This window comes from Hemitrygon akajei, chromosome 14 (assembly GCF_048418815.1).
Source record: "Hemitrygon akajei chromosome 14, sHemAka1.3, whole genome shotgun sequence".
NCBI classification, from domain to species: Eukaryota; Metazoa; Chordata; class Chondrichthyes; order Myliobatiformes; family Dasyatidae; genus Hemitrygon; species Hemitrygon akajei.
In genome coordinates this window covers 94,217,517-94,241,341 of record NC_133137.1, presented here as the reverse complement: position 1 = coordinate 94,241,341, position 23,825 = coordinate 94,217,517, and the positions used below count along the sequence as shown (strand labels likewise).

The 23,825-nt window shown below is 39.3% G+C and overlaps 1 protein-coding gene across 2 annotated transcripts in view; it reads left to right on the top strand.

Moving 5' to 3' along the window:
* orc5 (origin recognition complex, subunit 5) overlaps nt 1-23,825 on the top strand; it is a 90,963-nt gene that overhangs the window by 62,508 nt on the left and 4,630 nt on the right. For both annotated transcript variants that reach the window (XM_073066648.1, XM_073066649.1), the window contains one exon: nt 23,008-23,120. In XM_073066648.1, coding sequence (XP_072922749.1) covers nt 23,008-23,120 — 113 coding nt within the window. The remainder of the gene's footprint in view (nt 1-23,007; nt 23,121-23,825) is intronic.

Here is a 23,825-nt window from a genome sequence, read left to right as displayed (position 1 = left end):
ACGCATTACCAAGTCAGCTTTTACATTTGGGTAGCGGGTCTTAAATTTGTATCCATCTCTTTTAAAGACAGAAGGATATATATCTTGCTCAGTTTCTTTGTCATTTTGTCACAGTGACCATATCCCTGTTTCAATTCTGTTTCTCCTGATCTATTTTACATTGAGGGCTTCTATTTACTGCCCAGAGATCATGGTAGTGGGTCTTTTTAAACAGTTACAATCTGTAGTGAAGTACATCCACAATACAGTTGGAAAATGTGTAATATAGATGATTTGGAGATGAACTTGGAAATGAGAATCTTTCTTTCAATTCTCACTTTCATTTTTACCTAATAACGAACAAAATGTCATGTCCTAATTTGTTTGCCTAGTTGTCTAAGGAAGCTTAGACAATGTTTTGTTCTTAGTAGAGTCAGCTATGCTAAACTTTTTTTCTTACTTAATTAGCTGAATACTAGTATTATTTTATTTGTTTTCTGTTTTCTTGCATTTGGTTTGGATGCTGCCAAATTTTTGTCACATGTACTTTTAATGTGAAAGAACATAGTTACTTTAGCTGTTTAATTTATTTTTCAACTTTTGCAAAATTTATTTATTTTTGCAACTTATTGTTATTTTAATACCTTGCACTATTGCTGCCATTAAACAATTTTCATAACATTGGTCAGTGATAATAAGTCTAATTCTGATTCTGAGTTTTGCAAAACATAATCTATGTTTATGACATTAGTTTGTTCTGCTTCATTATCCAGCACTTCATTGAACAATCAAAGGCAAAAGTTATAGATGATGGACAAGTTACACAGAAGAGAAATAAGTAAGACAGCGTCTATGTATGGTTAATGTTTCATGATGACCTTTTATCAGAACCAGCTAAAATTAGAAGATGAGAAAAGCATTAGCTTGAAGAGAACAAACAATGGTTGTAATAGAGTGGAGACCAAGAGAAGAGAGTGAAGCACATTGGTGTTAATGGAGAATGTGAAGAAGGTTAGCTAATGGCAGGTAATCTCTCTGGAGGAGCTGTAAATCAAAGTACAAAAACAAGAGGGAGGAGTATTAGAATTCAGAAAATCTGAAATTTTGGGGTCATGAGTTTGTACAGACATAGAAGTGTATGAACTCTCATGGTGTAATGAAGTTTGGAAAATAAATATTTATTTTAATATTGGAAATCTAAGTTGGGAAGTTGTATATCTGGAGGACGGAGAATATCAGGATAGGGCTGGGTAGTATTTGAATTGGCAAGAAATGCTTAATGCCATGTTGTTGTCGGATATTTACAATTATTAAAGTCAAAGTATCTTGTAGATAATCTTAAAATACAGGGATGGTCATCAATGCATTTGAAAAATCTAATAGTTAACATCAGCAGTACATTTCATGCAGTGAAAGTGCAGGTCACCAATTTTGTAGCACCTCCCAATTTTCATGCTGCAGCATTTTTGTAATTCCAGGAATAAACTGGATTCCTTATATTTCTAATTTGCATAAATAAACAACTTTACATTGCAATAGTTGATGATGATATATGTATCCTATATTGTCTTAATTCATTGTGATTATTTTGAAAAATCTGTCACTCTGTATTTCTTCCCAATAATCAATTTAACTTTGAGATACATGCATAAGGTAGGCTATTTAGTAAGTAACATCCCAAATAGCAATTTTTGAAATTGTGGTGTTCTGTAAAGACATCTGCTAGGATAACTGAGTTAATTTAAAGACTAGCTTTAGGTTAGGTCCTTTTTTCATAAACTGTTGACTGATGCCATGAAGTAATGTCTTCAATTAAGATTCTTAAGGAGTAATGAATTCTACTGCAGCTAATGCGAAATATATTTCCAAAACTGGAATTTGGTGAGCTGCCTGCAGCTTCTGGATACTTTTATCTTCTTGGTTAATGCTGTCCCAAGGTGAAATAAATTTTTTACATTCCACTATTTTGTTCGGCTTTAAAGCTCAAACATATATAAATTGGCTTTGCTTAACAGAATGTGCAGATATTTAGTCATTTATTTTGACTGATACTATTCCATGCTCTTTGTTTTAAAAAAAATATATTACAGCAATTCATCTTCCATGCGAGTTCATTTTCTGGTACTTCAATAATTTAGAATTTGGTTAAACTATATCTAATGTGAAATTCTACCTGTGTGTGTGTTTTTAAAGAGTGCTGGAGTAATATATTCCTGTTAGGGTGAAAGGTAATCCTGGCAAGTTAGGGAATCTTGGATGATGAGAAGTATTAAGTCTCTAAGCAAAGAAAAGAAGGAAGAATGTTTGCTTCATCATTGGGTTTAGAAGTTATGGATCAAGCAAATCTCTTGATAACTATAAAAACATTAAGAATACTCTTAAGAAGGTAATCAGGATAATAGGTACAAGATGGACCTCCCAGATGAAGTTAAGGAAAATCCCCAGAAATTCTACAGCAAATATATATCAAGAGTAAAAGGGTGGCCACCTATGTCTAGAGCTGCAGGACATAGGAGGGATCTTAAGCAAATATTTATCCTTGGTGTTTATTGGGGAGAAACTAATAATTGCTCAAGAGATAAGGGAAGCATATGGAGGACATTTATAGTACCAGGGAGGAGATATTTGCAGCCTTACAGTGGATCTCATCAAGTGCATCATTGGGAGGTCAGGGAGGAAGTTGTGGAAATGTCTGCTTCATTATTAGCCACTGGTGAAGTACTCAAAGAATGGAAGATGGATAATGTTGTTCCATTGTTTAAAAACATTAACAAGGACAAGTCAGGGAACTACAGGCTAGTCAGTCTGACATCAATAGTGGGAAAGTTACTGGAAGGAATTCTGTGGGGCATCCCTCCAGCATTTGGATAGGCAGTGTCTGACTAAGAGTCAACATGGTTTTGTGCTTGGGAAGTTATGCTTAATGGAGTGAGAGTTTTAGAGTTGTTTGAAGAAGTATCAAAAGGTATATGAGGATAGGGCAGTGGATGTTGTTTATTTGGATTTCAACAACGTCCTGAATGATAGGTTGGTGTGGAAGGTTAAAACCCATGGAATCTAGGGAGAGCTAGTTAGGGGGATTGTGAATTAGCTCAGAGGTAGGAAGCAGAGGATGGTAGTTGACATTTGTTTCTTTGAATGGAGGCCAATGCAAGTGGTGTGCTTCAGGTATCAGGGTTGGGAGCCATTATTTGTTATAAAAATAACTTTAATGCAAATTTTAAAAACTTAATCAGTTTGCAGGTGACACAAAATTAGAAAATGTTATTGATAGTTATTGCAGATTACAGGGGCATCATGATCAGTTGAAGAAGTGGGCCGTAGAGTGGCAAATTTCAAAACAGATAAATGTGAGGTGATGTATTTTAGAAAATTCAAACCAGTGTAGGATTTATTTAATGAATGGTAGGGCACTGGGGAGTGTAATGTAACAGGAGTACTAAGAGCACAGTTCGTTGAAAGTGGTGTCACAGTTAGCCAGACTGATGACAAAAGCATTCAGCATGCTGGCCGTCATCAGTCAGGGCCTTGAGTATTGGAATTGAGGCATTACGTTACAGTTGTCTAAGTCATTGGTGAGGCTGCATTTGGAGTACTGTGTACAGGTCACCCTGTCATAGGAAAGAGTGCAGAAAATATTTATAAGGAAGTTGCCTGGACTGAAGGGTCTGAATTAAAGGGTGAGGTTGGCCAAGCTAAGTCTTTATCCCTTTGAATGTAGGTGAATGAGGGGTGACCGTGTAGCAGTATTTAAAATTATGAGAAGCATAGATAAGATAGATGGTAACAGTCTTTTCTCAGGGTAGGAGAATCTAAAACTAGCAGACATAGATTTGAGTAAGAGAGGAAAGGGGCCTGAGAAGGTGCATCCTTTTCACATGGAGGGTGGTGAATACAGTGGATTGGACACATCTGGACTGGTATATTTTGGTCCAATTAAGTGGCTGCCCCAAATAGCTGAAGTTTCATGAAAATAATTAGAAAGGTATAAAATGACAAACTGCTGTTTAACTGAGAAACAAATTATGCATTTAAATGAAATACAGAACAAATTAGAACACTACCAATACTACTACAGTACAATAAAACTGTGTACTAATTCCTAATAGTTGTCAACAAAGGAATTCATCCAGTATACCCATTTGTTTTCTTTTGATTGACTGTAAATGAACAAAATTAGTGTAGACACCTAATGAAGATAATGGACTGCATTCATACAATGCTTTCGACGATTGCATCCTCTAAATCTTCATTTTCATTGTAATATTCAAGATGATTGCTGATCCCTCAAATTATTTGAAGCTCCTAACTTAATGGAGTAGTGAAATTGTTTCATTTTCACTCCTGGCTGTTTCTGGCATCTCCAAGTCTGTATGCTTGAACATGTAGTAAACAAAACAGTTCTGATTTGCCTTACAACTTATTTCTCATCAACAATCAGTGACAAACCTCACTGCTTTTTGAACACAAACACATGCAATTGATGCTATTTAAAAACTGTTTGCTCTAAGCATGATGTTGTGTCTAACCGCCACACAAATGCATGTAACAGACGCTAGTTAAAAACTGATTGGCAACAGTCTTCTGTCTCAGTTAAGCGGCATAGTGCCCCAAATAAACAAAGGGAATCCCAGCTTTTTTCTTGATTAACCTATTGTCCAGTTAACCAGAATCCACTGTATATGGAACAAACAGCCAGTGAAGTAGTTAAGACAAGTACAATAGTATATTTCATGAAGCACTTGGATGGGTACATGGAAGGGTGGAGCCTAGAATGATATGTGCTGAATGCAGGAAATTGGGACTAGCTTGGTGGGCTCCATAGTTGGCACGGATTTGGTGGGCCAAAGCGCCTGTATTCTTTTTGTTGTATTGCTTTATAACTCTATAGGCTAAGTAATGTTTCTGTTGTCAGTTTTAATATATAGTAAAACTTAAATAATCTTCTGTCCAACCATTCAGAAATCACAGTGGTTTGGCCTTTGAGTCAGCTGGTGACGTTTCTCACACTTTCCTGAATCTTGCTGGGTCCCTAGTTCCTATGCTTCCCCAAAAAATGTTCTTAACAGGGAGAAAATTCAGAAATCAGAGGCGCAAAGGGACATGGGAGGTTTAAGGAATCCTCGTACAGGATTCCTTAAAGGTAAACTGGCAGGTTGAATCAGTGGTAAGGAAGACAAATACAACGTTAGCATTCATTTTGAGAGGACTAGAATATTAAACAAGGATGTAATGCTGAGAATTTATAAGGCACTGATCAGACTGCTTTGAATCAATCGACTGGACAATAGTCAAGGATTCATCTTTGAGTCTGAATGAATATGCTGCATTTGTCACTGACTTCATCAAGACATATATAGATAAGTGTTGGCCTTCAAGAACATACCAGACATACCCAAACCAGAAGCTATGGATGAACCAGGAGATTCGGAGTCTGCATTGGACTAGATCTGTGGCATTCAAGACCAGTGATCCAGAACTATAGAAGTCCGGGTATGACCTACAAAGGGCTAATTTAAAGGCAAAAAGACAATTCTGATTGAGGTTAGAGATGCATGTCAGCTCTGGCAGAGTGTGCAGCCCAGTACTTCCTACAAAGTGAAACTTAACGTCATGAATGGCTGTGATGCTTCACTCCCAGATGAACTCAACACCTTTTATGCACGGTTTGAAAAGAAGAGTAAAACTACACGTGTGCAAATCCTTACAGCGCCCAATAATCCTGGAATCTCTTTCTTGAAGGCCAACTCAGAACATCTTTAAAGAGGGTGAACCCTTGTAAGGCATTAGGCCCTGATGGCATACCTGGTAGGGCTCTGAAAACCTGTGCCAACCAACTGGCAGGAGTGTTCAGGCATATTTTCAATCTCTCACTGCTGCAGTCAGAGGTTCTCACCTGCTTGAAAAGTGGCAACAATTATAACAGTGCCCAAGAAGAGCAGGGTGAGCTGCCTCAATGACTATCACTCGCACTGGCACTCACATCTACTAAGATGAAGTGCTTTGAGAGGTCGGTCATGGTTAGAATCAACACTTGCCTAACCAAGGACCTGGACCCCTGCAGTTTGCTTATCGCTATGATAAGTCTACAGTAGATGCAGTTTTATTTGTACATCACTTGACCTGGGATCACCTGGACAATAGTAATAGCTATGCCAGGCTGCTGTTTAGTGGCTATAGGTCAGTATTCAAAAGATCATACTCTCCATTGTAATCCACAAGCTCCAACCTGGACCTCTGTGGCTCCCTCTACAACTGGATTCTTGACTTTCTCACCCGGAGAGCACAGTATGCAGATTAGAAATAACATATCCTGTTTGCTGACGATCGACATTGGAGTGCCTCAAGGATGCAGACTTAGCCCACTGCTTTGCTCTCTTTACACCCATGGTTGTATGGCTAGGCACAGCTCATATGCCAAGTACAAATTTGCCAACAACTCAATTATTGGCAGAATTTCAGATGGTGATGGGAAGGTAATATAGGAGGTTGACTGGTATCCTGGAAACAACTTTGCACTCAGCACCAATAAGACCAAGGAATTGATTGTGGACTTCAGGAAGGGGAAGCTGAGGGAACACAGACCAGTCCTCATCAAGGGATCAGAAGTGGAAAAGGTGAACATTTCCAAGTTTCTGGCTGTCAGCATCTCTGAGGATCTATGCAATTACAAGGAGGGCATGACAGCAGCTATATTTCATTCAGAGTTTGAGACTAATTGGTATGCCACCAAAGACACTTGCAAATTTCTACAGATGTACTCTGTAGAGTATTCTTACTGGTTGCATCACCATCTGGTATGGAGGGGCCACTGCATAGGATCAGAAAAGCTGTAGAAAGTTGTTATTTCAGTCAGCTCCTTCATGGGTAATAGCCTCCTCAGAATTCAGGACACTTTCAAAAGGTAATGCATCAGAAAGGACCCTGTCACCTTTCGTTGCTACCGTCAAGGAAGGAGGTACAGGAGTCTGAAAACACACATTCGACATTTCAGGAACAGCTTCTTCCCCTCTACTATCATGGGACAATGAACCCATGAACAGTATTTTTCTTTCCTCTCTTTTTGCACTATTTATTTAATTTAGCTTTAAAATATATATAATTTATAGTTTTTATTATGATGTTTTGCAATGTACTGCTGTCACAAAACAATGTATTTCATGACTACTACCAGTGATTTTAAACCTGATCCTGATTGTGAACAGTTTTGGGCCCTTATCTAAGAAAGGATATGCTGGTATTAGAGAGGGTCAAGAGAAAGTTCATGAGAGTGCTTCCCGGAATGAAAGAGTTGATGTATAAGGAGGGTTTGATAGCTGTGTGCCTGTAGTCAAAGGAGTTTTGAAGACTGAGTGGGGATTTCATTGAAACCTATCAAATATTGAAAGGCCTAGATTGAGTGGATGTGGAGAGGATGTTTCCTATAGTGGGGGTGTCTAGGACCAGAGGACACAGCCTCAGAATAAAGGACATCCCTCTACAGCAGTGATGAGGATGAATTTCTTTAGCTTGTGGGTGGTGAACCTGTGGAATTTAATGCCACGGACGGCAGAAGGCCAAGTCATTGCGTATATTTAAAGTGGAGGTTGATGGGTTCTTGATTAGTAAGGGTGTCAAGGATAAGGGGATAATAAAATCAGCCATGATAGAATGGTGGAGCAGATTCAATTGGCCAAATGGCTTAATTCTGCTTCTATACCCTAAGACTTGCCAAGATCCTAGACACTTGCACACCCCAAGGTCTTGACTCATTGGCTCCCTTGTACCCTTGAAGCTTACTAGGTCCACTGTGAAACATATTTTTAAAAACTAATTTAAAATGTTCATCATTACCAAAGTCCTGAGTGTGTTGGACTGTTGAAGTTTTATTTTATTAACTTTGACAGCACTTGACTTATATGCTTCAATGTGTAAGATAGGTTACATATGACAAAGATAATTTAATTCATCTTGAATCAAAGGAAATCTTGTCTTTGTCTTGTATTAAATCATTTCCTTGCTTGAGTTAAATTATCTCATTTATATTCTGAGAGAACTTCGTGATGTATATATTCATGTTGTTGCTTTTTCCTCCAGTTTCTAAGCTAAAGTGGTAGTCTTTATATTTAGGGGAACAAATACCTATGCACATTTATATGCGTATTAATGCACAATTCTATGCTTATTTCATATAAAATGCTTGAGTAGTCCTTGGGTAGATGGAGTACAACATTGGTAAATGGGAGGTCATCTACTTTGGAAGAAAAAGTGTAAGATCAGTTTGTAATTTAAATGATGAAGGACAGCAGCATGCAGTTGAATTGAATTGACTTTATTACTTACATCCTTCATATACATGAGGAGTAAAAATCTTACGTTACGTCTCTGTTCAAATGTGCAATTATAGTAATTTATAATAAATATTATGTACAACAGGATAGTCAGTATAACATAGAATTACAGTTGCATCAGCAAGAATTAAGCAGTCTGATGGCCTGGTGGAAGAAGCTGTCCTGGAGCTTGATGATCCTGGCTTTTATGCTGTGATATAATTTCCCGGATGGTAGCAGCTGGAACAATTTGTGGTTGGGGTGACTCGGGCCCTTTTTACACACCTGTCTTTGTAAAAGTCCTGGATAGTGGGAAGTTCACATCTACAGATGCGCTGGATTGTCCATACCACTGTCTTCAGAGTCCTGCGATTGAGGGAAGTACAGTTCCCATATCAGGCAGTGATGCAGCCAGTCAGGATGCTCTCAATCGTGCCCCTATAGAGTTCTTAGAATTTGGGGGGGCCATACCAAACTTCTTCAACCGTCTAGGTGAAAGAGGCGCTGTTGTGCCTTTTTCACCACACAGCTGGTATGTATAAACCACATGAGATCCTCGGTGATGTTTATGCTGAGGAACTTAAAGCTGTTTACCCTCTCAGCCCCAGATCCATTGAGGTCTATAGGGGTTAGCCATTCCTCCTGTAGTCCACAACCTGCTCCTTTGTTTTTGCAATGTTGAGGGAGAGGTTGTTTTCTTGACACCACTGTGTCAGGGTAGTGACTTCTCCGTAGGCTGCCTTATTATTATTTGAGATTAGCCAATTAGTGTAGCATCGTCAGCAAATTTAATTAACAGATTGGAGCTGCGGATGGCGACGCAGTCATGGGTATATAGAGAGTAAAGGAGGCAGCTTAATATACAGCCCTGAGGGGCACCTGTGTTGAGGATCAGAGGGGCAGAGGTGAGGGAGCCCACTCTTACCACCTGCCAGCAATCTGACAGGAAGTCCAGGATCCAGCTACACAAGGCAGGGTGAAGGCCGAGGTCTCTGTGCTTCTTGTTGAGCCTGGAGGGAATTATGGTGTTGAATGCTGACCTGTAGTCCAAGAACAACATTCTCACATAAGCATCCCTCTTCTCCAGATATGTAAGGACAACGTGTAGAGCTATTGCATTGTCTGTCAATCGGTTGTGTTGGTAGGCGAATTGTAGAGGGTCCAGTGTGATGGCAACATGCTGCAGATGTAGTCCTTGACCAGCCTCTCAAAGCATTTGCGTATTGAGGTTAGTGTGACAGAACACCAGTTGTTCAGACATGTTACCTTGGTCTTTTTAGGTACAGGAACAATGGTGGATGTTTTAAAGCAGGAAGATACTCTACACTGGGAGAGGGAGAGATTAAAAATGTCTGTAAGCACACCTGCCAGTTGTTCCACGCACATCCTGAGTACTTACCCTGGGATGCCGTCCAATCCCGCAGCCTTGTGACTGTGTCCACCCGTTGGAAACATCTGCAGGCCTCCTCATGGGGCTCAATGTTGGTGACATTGAATCGAGTGTAAAAAAAGATTTAGCTCATCTAGGAGAGAGGCATTAACGTTGGAAACTCCACTGTTTTTAGCCTTGAAGTCTGCGATGGGCTGCAGACCTTGCCATAAGCTGCATGTGTTGTTGTTGGAAAGTTGAGTCTGAATCTTGTCTCTATATTGTTGTTTCGCTGCCTTGATAACTTTGTGCAGATCGTAGCTGCATTTCTTGAGTTCATCTTGGTTACCGGCAATGTAAACTCTGTCTCGCATGGTAAGTGCTGCTCATACTGAACTGTTGATCCAGGGTTTCTGATTTGGAAAGACCCTGACTGAATTCTGGGGGACTGAAATGGCTAGTTTGCAGGTGCAGCATGTTATCAGGAAGACAAATGGAATGTTGACCTTCATTGCTAAAGTGATTGAATTTAAGAGAAGGGAGGTTATGTTGTAAATAGAACTGTGTGCAGTTCTAATCTTGAGGAAAGATACTGGCTTTGTAGGCGATGCAGAGGAGGTTCTCCTGGTTGATTCAGGAGATGAAATCTTTTGTCTATGAGTTGCCTTTGACTAGGAAAGTTGTTTCCACTAGTAAGTGAGATTAGAACTCGTGGTCTAGTCTCAACATTTGGAGGTGGGAATAGGTTTAGGATGGAGATGAGGAGAAGCTGTTTTTCCCAGAGCGTATTGAATGTGTAGAATTCTCTGCCCAAGGAAGCAGTAGAGACTTTCTCAATAAATATATTTAAAACATAGATATTAGCACAGCAGGGGAATTCTGAAGAAAAAGCAGATAGGTGGAGCTGAGTCCACAATCAGATCAATCCTGTTTTTACTGAATGGTGGAGCAGGCTCAAAGGGCCAGGTGGCTTACATGTGCTCTTATTTCTTTTGTTCTTATGTTCACATTTTTCAATGTGTGTTACTAGATCTGTCCACATACAACTTGATGGATGCAATTTATCCCATATTTTTATGATTCTGCTTTTCCCCTTTTATGGTACTCCCCATCTTTGAGCATATTTACTAGGAGCACTGCCACAAGGATGCAGCATCCATCTTCAAGGACCCCCCGTCATCCAGGCCATGCTCTCTTCTTGCCAATACCATTGGGAACAGAGTTAAAGGAGCTATTGGTGACACACCACCTGGTTCGGAACATTTATTACCTACAACCATCAGGCTTTTGAACCAGCATGAATAACTTCACTTAACCTCAATCCTGAATTGACTCTACAACCTGGCTCACCTTCAAGGATTCCCTAACTTTTAACTATTACTTTATTTTTACTTTAATTATTTGCATGATTTATTTTGCATATTGGTTGTTTGTCATAATTTGTTATGTACAGTTTTCATAAGTTCTATTGTATTTATTTTCCTGAAAATGCTTGTAAGAAAATAAATCTCAAGGTAGTATATGATGATATGTACATACTTTGATAAAAAAAATTTACTTTGAACTCATGTTCTCAGTAGAATTTATTTACTTTTTATATAGTTTGGATGATTTGTCATCTTTTGCACATTGGTTTGTCCCTGTGTTGCTTTTTCAGATTCAGATTCAGTTTATTGTCATTTAGAAACCACAAATGCAATGCAGTTAAAAAATGAGACAACGTTCCCCCAGAATGATATCACAAAAGCATATGACAAAACAGACTACACCAGAAAATCCACGTAATGTTTTGCAATCCCCAATCCAGAGTCCGGAGAGGCTGTTGCGTATTAATATCGCGCTACCGTCTAGCGCGCTCCCCGGAAAGGAGCTCCAAATTTTCTAAATTTTATTATATTTCTTTATTTCCTGTAAATGCCTGCAAGGAAATGAATCTCAGGTAGTATATTGTGGCATATATGTATTTTGATAATGAACTTACCTTGACTTTGACCTTGCTGAAAGGCAGCGAGACTAGGTATAGCTGTTTGTGAGTTCTGCACTGTTAAATTATTAAATGCAAAATGTAGTTCTTGTTATTAATTACAATTCTATCTCTTAAGTTGTCATTTTTAACTTACATATGCAGAGGTTAATTCAGAACATACTGTATATCAGTATTTAAATCATTTAGCATGCTAGGTGTCATTTTAATGTATAAGAATTTCATTAGATTTTACAGAAGTAGCAAATTCTTTAACTTCTGGAAAAATATAATTACCTCCGTTAATATACAATGTAATCAAGCTGTTACCATGGGTTAATACTTCAAATACCACATGAAGTAAATTAACAAGGGTGACTGCTTAACTGATTATGAACTAGATGGTGCAGTCATTTTATGAAAGTACTATGTTAAGTTTCAAAAATTAAGGTCAAAGTATATGCTTTCAAAAGAAATATATACTTCTGCATTTGCAAGCTTTTGGAAACCTCGCTGCTGTCGTAGTAAGCAGCAGTCAGAGTTGCAGGCCTTCAATTTAATTAAAATTAAAAATTTGCTGTCATTCTTCAAACCTAATGCTTTGTCTACAATTTCTAAATATCAGCTTTCTCCTTTTTTCTTACAAATCCTCATCAAACTGGATTGTCATAGATTTACATTCAGTATTATCTGTTAATTAACTTTCCAGTAGTTCTTTCATATCTTGATCACTGGGGTGCTATGTAACATCGAAGCACATTGTGCTCATGAACTATGATCAAATGCAGATGGGAAGATGACTGGAAAGTAGAAACTCAAGTAAAATGTTTTATACAATTTCATGACATCAAGTATTTTCAAAGTATCCTGGAATCCTAAAAGTGCTAAACCTCTCTTTTAAAATGAAGAGCTGAAGAAGAAGTTTTCCTCTTCCTAATTATTGGGTTTTGTTTGAAATCTGTGAATTTGCAAATTGATCAGGGTTTTATTCTTAGTTAACAGAACAGTTAGGCAAAGCAGATGTGCATGGAGGTCCATTTCCATGAAGGAGCAAGGTTGCAAATGGTCAGGCTCCACTAGGTCAGTTGCTGAGGAGAGAGACTGAATCAATGATCAGGGAAGAGACTATCAGGAGGACAGAGGCAATTGGCTTCTGCTGTGCCAATTGAAGGACATTTTTGCTCTTGAATGCTGGGCATTAAACTAGTGTTGCCAGGACCGTTGGATGAGTCAAAAGAAGTAGGAATGACATTATTGAGCTTTACAAATGCACATAGGAATCAGTGCCCTTGTGGGTAATTTGGAGGTGATGTTTGAAGAAGTTGTTTATGGTCATCTAGATAGGGCAAGGAAGGATGTTCTATCCTAGTCAAAGACACATGGATTACCATTAGGGATAGAGGCCATATCATTTCTGTGGTTGGAATGGAAGTCTGATTAGAAGGAAAAGATATGGATTGTGAGATAGATTTTTCAGGATGATAACATACTGAAGCATTTTTGCAAGAATGAAAAGGTGATTTGAGAAGGGAGATGTCAGATTTGAAGGGGAAGAGCACAGGATCTAAAGAGAGAAAGTTATTAATATATTTATCTTTTGGGTTAGAATTGTGGAGCAGGAATATGTGCAGCGAGAGAGAAAATAATAGCAAGCAAAGGTAGTAACTTTAAAGCAAACAGAATGTTAAGGAGACATTTTATCAAGTAGTTGAGAAGAGAGGAAAGAAACACAGGTAGCTGACCAGACGGACCTATTTGTCACAAACATTGAAGCCTTGAGCTTCTTGCACTACAAGTAAATTATTTCAGTAGAAAGTATTTACATCTGCTTGGTGGTTATTAAATATTTGCACTCAAGTTGGCAGCTGTGAAAAGCATTAATGTAGAGTTCAGATGCCCTTTGTTTTTAGACTTTAGACACTTCTTGCTAAAGTTGGCAATTACAAATAACTGTTTGTATTACTTCAGAGACGAGGTTTATCTTTTGAAATGTATCTAGGTTTATTTAATATTCTTTGAAAGAAACTTTAAAGTGGTTTCATTGCCTCCTTTGCTTTGGTATTATTGTACAATTTCTTATCATTAATTCATGGCATATTTTGAAAGGTCTGTTGAAATAGTCATCAGTAGTTTCAGGATATAACTTGAGGTACTTAATTATTGAAGGAACGTTCTAGTATGTCAAATCTAGAACTAAGGAATAATCATTGGCCATTCAGCCCCTTGTTCTACTCTTCATCAGATCATGGAGAACCTGGACTCCATTTAAAACATATGAATCACAGCCATTTGTGTCCTCATACATAAAAAACATATCTAGTTCCACCTTGAAAATGAAAGTGGCTACTGTCTGGGTAAAAAAAAATGTTGTTGGTGACAACTTTTTTTTGGCAGCCTTAAAATTTAGAAAAAAATCAAATATATAATGTATAAGATTATTTGACCTGTAGGGCATGTAATACACTGCTCGGCAAATAATATGCAGATACCTTGACTAATTGAGGTAATTTTCCAACTTTCCCAAGTAAGAAAAAAAGTTTATTTTTCAGGTTGCCATTTGAGTAGAACTGTATAGTATATACATCTATCTAATACATAAGACCATAAGGCATGGGAGCAGAATTAGAATGATCCATTTCCCTTCAACTCCATTCTCCTGTCTTCTTCCTGTAACCTTTCACACCCTGGCTTATCAAGAATCTATCAACCTCTGCCTTAAATACACCCAAAGACCTGACCTTCACAGCTACCTGTGGCAATGAATTCCACAGACTCACCTCACTCTAGCTAAACAAATTCCTCATCATCTGCGTTCTAGATGGACGTCTCTCTTTCCTGAAGTCTGCTGTCTGGTCATAGACTCACCCACTATAAGAAACATCACATCCACTCTTATCTAGGCCTTTCAGCATTCGATCGGTTTCAGTGAGATCCCTCCTCCTCCCCCATTCTTCTAAATTCCAACAAATATAGGCCCAGAGCCATCAAGCACTCTCAAATGATAAACCTTTCATTCCTGGAATTATTTTTGTGAACCTCCTTTGAATCATCTCCAATGTCAGCACATCCTTTCTTAGATAGGAGGCCCAAAACTGCTCCAAATGAGGCTTCACCAGTGCCTTATGAAGCCTCAGCATTGCATCCTGGTTTTTATATTCTTGTCCTCTCAAAGTGAATGCTAACATCGCATTTGCCTACCTCACCACTGGCTCTACCTACAAGATGACCTGTACGGCTACCATCTGCCACTACTTTGCCTATTCTTCTAATCTGTCTAAGCCTTTCTGTAGCCTCCTTGCTTCCTCAACACTACCTGCAACTCCACTTATCTTCATCTTGTCTGCAGCCTAGCCACAAAGCCATCAATTTCATCATCATCTAAATCACTGACATACAACATAAAAAGAACTGGTCCCAATGCCAAGCCATGCGGCACGTCACTAATCACCAGTAGCCAACCAGAAAAGCTCCGTTTATTCTCACTCTTTGCCTCCTGCCAATCAGCCAATGCTTTATCTATGCTAGTACCTTTACTGTAATACCATGGGCTCTTGTTACGCAGCCTCATGTGTGGCACCTTGTCAAAGGCCTTCTGAACATTCAAGTACACAACACCCACCAATTCTTCTTTATCTATCTTGCTTGTTATTTCCACAAAGTATTCCAACAAATTTGTCAGGGAAGCTTTTCCCTTAAGAAAACCATGCTGATTGTGGCCTATTTTATCAGCTGCCTCCAAGTACCCCAAAACCACATCCTTAAAAATCGACTCCAACATCTCCAACTCCAACACTGAAGTCAGGCTAACTGGACTATAATTTCCTTTCATTTACCTCCATCCCTTCTTGAATTGTGGAGTGACATTTGCAATTTTACAGTCCTCCGGAACCATGCCAGAATTTAATGATTTCTGAAAGATCATTACTAATGCTTCCATAATCTCTTCAGACACCTCTTTCAAAACCCTGGGGTGTAGTCCATCTGGTCCAGGCGACTTATCTGCCTTCAGACCTTTCAATTTCCCGAGCACCTTCTCCCTAGTACTAGCAACTGCATTTACTTCTACCTCCTGACATATTGAACTTCTGACATACTGACATTCTGACTAGTGTCTTCCAAGTGAAGACTGATGAAAAATACTTATTGAGTTTGTCTGCCACTTTCTTGTCCCCCATTACTACCTCTTCAGCATAATTTTCCAACGATCCGATATATACTCTTGTCTGTCTCTTACTCTTTATACATCTGAAAAAACTTTTGGTATCCTCTTTAATATTATTGGCTAGCTTACCTTCATATTTAATCATTTCTCTTATTGCGTTTTTAGTTGCCTTCTGTTAGTTTTTAAAAGCTTCCAAATCCTCTCAACTTCCCACTAATTTTTACTCTATTATATGCCCTCTCATTTGCTGTTATGTTGGCTTTGTCTTCCTTTGTCAGCCATAGGTTGTATCATTCTGTCTTTATAATACTACTTCTTCGGGATGTATCTATTTTGTGCCTTCCAAGTTGCTCCCAGAAACTTCAAGCATTGCTGCTGTGCTGTCATGCCCACTAGTGTCCCCTTTTTAATCAACTTTGGCCAACGCCTCTCTCATTCCTCTGTAATTCCCTTTATTCCACTGTAATACTGATACGTTTGACTTCAGCTTCTCTCTCAAATTGCAAGGTGAATTCTGTCATATTATGATAACTGCTTCTTAAGGGTTCCTTTACCCTAGGCTCCTTAATTAAACCCAGTTCATTGCAGAATACCTAATCCAGAAAAGCTGGTGGACTCAACAACAAGCAGCACTAAAAAGCCATCTCATAGGCATACAAACTATCTCTCTTGGGATCCAAAATCAGCAAAACCTGTTTTTTCCCAATCTACCTGCCTCTTGAAAACTCCACGACTATTGCAACCTTGCCCTTTTGACAACACACACAAAATGCTGGTGGAACACAGCAGGCCAGGCAGCATCTATATGGAGAAGCACTGTTGACGTCTCGGGCCGAGACCCTTCGTCAGGACCCTTCGCCTGGCCTGCTGTGTTCCACCAGAATTTTGTGTGTGTTGTTTGAATTTCCAGCATTTGCAGATTTCCTCGTGTTTGCTCTTGCCCTTTTGACATTCATTTTCTATTTCTCGCTGTAATTTCTACCCCACATCCTGGCTACTGTTTGGAGGCATGTATGTAACTCCTGCCAGGGTCTTTTTACCCTTGCAGTTTCTTAACTTTACCCATAACGATTCTACATCTCCCAGTCCTATGTCACCTCTTTCCAAGGATTTGATTAAATTTTTTTTACCGACAGAGCCACGCTATTCCCTCTGCCTACCTTCCTGCCCTTTTGACACAATATGCATCCTTGGATGTTAAGCTCCTAACTGTACTCTTCTTTCAACCAATACTCAGTGATGCCTACAACATCATATCTGCCAATCTCTAACTGTGCTACAAGGTCATATGCACATATACTGTGTGCACTCAAATATAACACCTTCAGTCCTGTAATTGTCACCCTTTTCAATTTTTGTCTCCCTGTTATACTGCAACTCATCACACTGATTTCAATTTTGCCCGGTCGTCAGCCTGTCCTTCCTGACAGTCTCACCTCTCAATGGCTCAACTTATATACCAACTGCCCCATCCACTCCCCTCTCACTCCAGTTCCCATCCCACTGCCAAATTAATTTAAACCCTAATGAACAGTTTTAGCAAACCTACCCGCAAGGATATTGGTCCCCTCTGGTTCAGGTATAACCTGCCCCTTTTGTACAGGTTGAACCTTTCCCAGAAGAGATCACAATGATCCATAAATCTGAAACCCTGCCCCCTACACTAGTTCCTCAGCTATGCATTCATATGCTAAATCATCCTATTCCTGCCCTCACTGGCGCATGGCACAGGCAGCAGCCCAGGCATTACTACTCCAGAGTCCTGCTTTTCAGCTTTTTACCTAGCTCCCTAAATTCTCTCTTCAGGACCTCAAAGTTAATTTATGAACGAAGTACATATATATCACTATATGCAACCCTGTGAATCATTTTCTTACAGGCATTCTCAATAAATCTAGACAATAATAACCGTAACAGAATCAATGAAAGACCACAGCAACTTGAGGTGTTCAACCCACATGCAAAAGACAACAAACAATGCAAACTGAAGTAATCATAATAAATTAATAAGAAATATGTATCGAGAGCATGAGATAAAAAGTCCTTGAAAGTGAATCCATTGGTTGTAGGACATTTTCAATGATGAGGCAAGTGAAGTTGAGTGACGTTATCCCCTTTGGTTCAAAACCTTGATGGTTAAGGGTAGAAACTGCTCCAGAACCTGGTGATGTGAATCCTGAGGCTCCTGTACTTCCTTCCTGATGGCAGCAAGGAGAAGAGAGCATGTCCTGGATGCTGGGGCTCCCTGATGATTAATGCTGTTTTCCTGCAGCAGTGTTTCATGTAGACGTGCTCAGTGGTTGGGAGAGCTTTACCTGTGATAGATTGGGCTACATCCACTACTTTTTGTAGGATTTTCTATTTAAAGGCATTGGTGTTTCCATACCAGGCTGTGGTGCAGCCATTCAATATGTGGTCCACTACACATCTATAGATATTTGTTGAAGTTCTAAATGTCATTCTGAATCATTGCAAACTCCTAAGGAAATAAAGGTGCTGCCATGCTTTCTTCATAATTGCACTGATGTGCTGGGCCCAGGACAGGTTCTCCAAAATAACACAGAGGAATTTAAAGTTGCTGACCTTCTTCACCTCTGATACTCTGGTTTCCTCCTTAAGGAGCGAAGAATCAGCTCCTTAGTCTTGCTAACATTGAGAAAGAGTTTGTTGTTATGGCACCACTCAGACAGATTTTCAATCTCCCTCCTATATGCTGATTCATTGCCACCTTTGATTCAGCCTACAACAGTGGTGTCATCAGCAAATTTGAGTATGGCATTGTTACTGTACTTAGCCACACAGTCTTAAGTGCAAAGCAAGTAGAGCAGGGGGCTATGCACGCAGACTTATGGTGCACCTGTGCTTGTGGAGATCATGGAGGAGATGTTATTGTCAATCTGAACTGACTGGGTTCTGCAAATGAGGCAGTATTGAGGCCAAGGTCTAGGAGCTTCTTGATTACAGATTTGAGAGAATGATGTTATTGAATACTGAGTTGTAGTTGTTAAAGAGCATTCTGATGTAAGGTTCCAGGGTTGAGTAATGAGCCAATGGCATGGCATCTGCTTTGGACCTGTTGCTCCAGTAGGCAAATTGGAGTGGATTTAAGTTGCTTCTCAGGCAGGAATCAATAAGTTTCATCACCAACCTCTCAAAATACTTTACCACTGTGGATGTAAGTGCTGTTGGAAGATAGTCTTGAGGCAGGTCACGATTTTCTTCTTGGGCACCAAATTAATTGAAGCCTACCTGAAGCAGGTTGGGACCTCAGACTTATGAAGCAAGAAGTTAAAGGTCCTAGTGAACACTCCAGCCAGTTGATCAGCACAGGTCTTTAGTACTTGGCCAGGTACCTTGTCTGGGTTGGATGCTTTTGAGGGTTCACCCTTCTGAAGGCTGCTCGTGTCTTAGCTTCAGAGACCAAAATCATAAGATCATTGGGGGCTGTGGTAGCTTGTGATGGTTTCTCCATATTTAGATGGTTAAAACAAGCATAGAAGGCATTGAGCTCATCTGGAAACGAAGCCCTGTGATGACCTATGTCACCTGATTTAACTTTATATGAAGTAATAGCATTCAAGCCCTGCCACATCTGTTTCTTTTTCTATCTATATCAATGTCAATGGTGCCAGTATGTGTCAAGCCTTCTGGCTGCTCACCCTCCCCTTTTAGGAATGCCTGATTTGAAACATCCCTGACCCTGACATTTGGGAGGCAACATACTATATATGTATCTCTATTGTGTCCACTGAATCTTGTGCCTACTCCTCTTAACTATTGAACCCCTATCACTACTGCAGTCCTCCCCTACCCACCTTCCCTTCGGACCCACAACACCAGAATCATTGCTGGAGACCTGGTCTCTGTAGCTTCCCCTTGGTAGGTAGATTCCGCATGCACCCAACAGTAGCCAAAGCAGTATACTTATAGAGAGGAATGGCCATTGGGGTACTCTGCACTGTCAGCCCATTTCTTTTCCCTCTCCCAGCTACCTGCCTCCTGCAACTTAGGGGTGACTATTTTCCTGTTGCACCTATCTATCTCCTCCTTAATTTCCTGTATGAGCCAAAGGTCCAGTTCCTTAACATGATTTCTGAGGAGCTACAGCTTGGTGCACCTGGTGCAGATGTAGTTATGGGGGAATTCCAGAATTCCCATATCTCACACAGTGAGCACAACACAGCCTCTGGAGTCATCCTCACTGCTCTAACTATGTACTAAAAGATGAAGAAAAAGAAACTTACCAGATACTTAACTCGCCAAAGCTTCCCCACTCTAACACAGAATCATCCAAACAATGGCCGCCCCACTTATCCCTATCTTATTTTTATTTGCCCTAGTTAAGGAATTGCTATTTGATTAGGCTACCAGAACATGACAAAAGCCCACAAACACTCCTTTTTAAAATCTCACACACGTACCTGTGAGTTGCCTTCTCTCTTGCTCCTGATTCATTTATCCAACAACATTTTTTATCACTCTTTGAATTTAATGTAAAATGTAAGGCGACAGGATCCGATGGAGTACCTGGTAAGGCTCTAAATACTTGTGCCATCCAATTGGCGGGAGTATTCCAGGACATTTTCAATCTCTCACTGCTACGGTCAGAAGTTCTCACCTGCTTCAAAGAGGCAACAATTATACAAGTGCTTAAGATGAGTAATGTGAGTTGCCTTAACGACCATCGCCCAATAGCACTCACATCTATGGTGATGAAATGCTTTAAGAGATTGGTCATGGCTAGAATGGACTCCTACCTCAGCGAGGACCTGGACCCACTGCAATTTGCCTATCGCCACAATAGGTCTACAGCAAACGCAGTCTCAATTCTTCTTCATATGGCCTTAGATCGCCTGGACAATGCAAACACCTATGTCAGGATGCTATTCATTGACTATAGCTCAACGTTTAACACCCATCATTCCCATAATCCTGATTGGTAAGTTACTGAACCTGGCCCTCTGTATCTCCCTTTGCAATTGGATCCTCGAGTTGCTAAGTGGAAGACCACAATCTGTGCGGATCTCCTCCTCACTGATGATCAACACTGGTGCACCTCAAGGATGTGTGCTTAGCCATTGCTCTACTCTCTCTATACCCATTACTGTGTGGCTAGATATAGCGCAAACACCATCTATAAACTTGTTGATGATGCAACCATTGTTGGTAGAATTCAGATGGAGATGAGAGGGCATACAGGAGTAAGATACACCAACTATTTGAGAGATGTCTCAGCAACAACCTTGCACTTAATGTCAGTAAGACAAAACAGGTGATTGTGGACTTCAGGAAGGGTAAGATGAGGGAACATGATCTAATCCTCATAGAGGGATCAGAAGGGAAGAGAGTGAGCAATTTAAAGTTCCTGGGTGTCAAGATCTCTAAAAATCCAACCTGGACCCAACATATTAATGCAACTATAAAGAAGGCAATACCATGGATATATTTCATTAGGAGTTTGAAGAAATTTAGTTTGTCTCCTGAAACACTCAAAAACTTCTATAGATTTACCATGGAGAGCATTCAAACAGGTTGCATTTCTGTCTGGTATGGGGATGTGGGCTACTGCACAGGACTGAAAGAAGCTATGGAAAATTGTAAAATTAGCTCCAGCTTGGATACTAGCCTTTGTAGTATCCAAGACAACTTTAAGGAGTGGTGCCTAAGAAAGGCGATGTCCATTATTGAGAACCCCCATCACCCAGGGTATTCCTTCTTCTCATTGTTATTGTTGGGAAGGAGGTAGAGAAGCCTGAAGGTACACACTCAGCCATTCAGGAACAGCTTCTTCCCCTTTGTCGTATGATTCCTAAATGGACATTGAACCCATGAACACTATCTCACTTTTTAAAAACTATACTACTTCTGTTTTTGCACTATTTTTAATCTTTTTAATATACGTATGTACTTACTGTAATAAACTTATTTGTCTTTCCATATTATGTATAACATTGAACTGCTGCTGCTAAGTTAACAAATATCAGTGATAACAAACCTAATTCTGATCTATTACATTTATTAATCCAAAGTTCTGAACTTCTTATTTTTGAAAAAGTTAATACTTAATATGAGAATTTAAATTAAGCTCTGTAGCAGCTTGCATTACCAGAAATTAATGTAGTTTTGATTGCAGTAGGGGTTTTGTAGCAGTGTGTATGTATTCATGTTTGGATCATTGCCATCGCTTTTCCTGCCTAGCAGATGATCCATCTCGAACTGTACTTGTCCAATTTAAGATATGCATGGTTTGGTTCTCATTTATGATCAAATAGCCATAACCACAGATTAATTCTTTCCTCGCCCCCATCCTTCCCATGTTTCCACTGTACATGTGTTAATTAATCTAAACTGAGTTGAACAAGTAGTGTAATGAAATGTATGTGAAGCATTTTTTTTGCGAGTAATAGTCTGAAAACTGTAAATTTTTAGTTAAATGGCTGCTCTACATTTCAGAGATAGTCATAAGAATATATTTTATTCCTGGCATCTTTGGTGATCTTTTGATGGATATTTCTTTCATTTACAAATGGAATATAATTAAAGGAAATAAAGCAAAATTGGCCATTGCAATGCTGGGGGGTTGGTTTGTAACATATACACAGACTGCATGGATATCAGCTTTGTCTCACTGCACAGCAGTCTCACTACTGAATTAGAATGTTAATGGTTTATGTTCCACTTTAGTAGCATGACCACATAATCCACATTCGCATGTCAGTACAGTACTGACTGTACATACTGTTGTGTTGAAGGCAAGTTTAAAAAAAAATTCTTCTCAAAATGGCTCCATGCTATGTAAAGTATTTTATTTGATTTATTATGGGAAGCGAATTAATTTTGATACATTTTTAGAAAAAAACTTAGGCTGGATGAAAACTTAGTCGATGAGGTAGTGATGAATTGCAACAAACCAGAAGATCAAAGCAACTGAAAAGTAGAGGACCAACAATAGAGGAATGAATGCAATTTTGGAATTTGAGGCATCACTGTTGGTCTGTTTACAATATATAAGATGTAATTTGCTTCTGACTGTTTATCATATGTAGTTTTTCAAATTGCCACAAGAATTATTCAGTCAATTGAGAGTACTAATTTGATAGCAGTAATAATTGTTGTTCTTAGTATTTACATTGCACAATGCAAGCATTTGTTTCTGTTTTAGTCTATTTCAATTTCATGTTGTGGAATGACGTAAAATAATCAATATTTTTCCTTCCCTTTTCAGATCACAACCCTGGTGGCCCTTCAACTATTAACCCTTGTTGGCCATGATGATCAGCTGGATGGACCAAAGTATAAATGCACGGCAAGTCTTGATTTCATCAGAGCAATTGCCAGGTATACAAAGTTGTTTTCTATTGTTGAATCATAAAGACTGAAAAGGCAGCTTTTGTGTTATAATTATAAAGCTGATCCTTTGGATTATCTGCAGACAAGGTTTAATAGTATATAATTGCTTTACAAATGTGGAATGCTGAAGAGCCACTACAGGTAAGAGAACATCTGTGAAGAGGGAAACAGTTAATATTTCAGGTAACAATCTTCCATGAGGAAAAAGAAAAGTTAGAAATCCAATATATTTCAAGTTCTAAAGAAGAGTGAGGGGTGGAAAGAAGAAATTGAACAGCTGTGAGAGAACATAGAATGTGGAACATTACAGTGCAATATAGCCCTTCGGCCTATCATGTGCCGACCTTTTAACCTACTATAATATCAATCTAACCTTTCACTTCTACTTAGCCCACTATTTTTTTACGATCTATGTGCCTATCTAAGAGTTACTTAAACACCTCTAATGTATCTGTCTCTACCTCAAACCCTGGCAGTGTGTTCTGTGCACCCACCACTCTGTTTAAAAAAAACTTACCTCTGACATCCTCCTATACTCCTCTCCAATCACCTTAAAATTATGTCCCTTGTATTAGCCATTTCTGCCGTTGGGGAATGTCTTTGGCTATTCACTTGATCTATGCCTCTTATCACCTTAAATATCTTTATCAAGTTGCCTCTCATCCTCTTATGCTCTAAAGAGAAAAGCCCTAG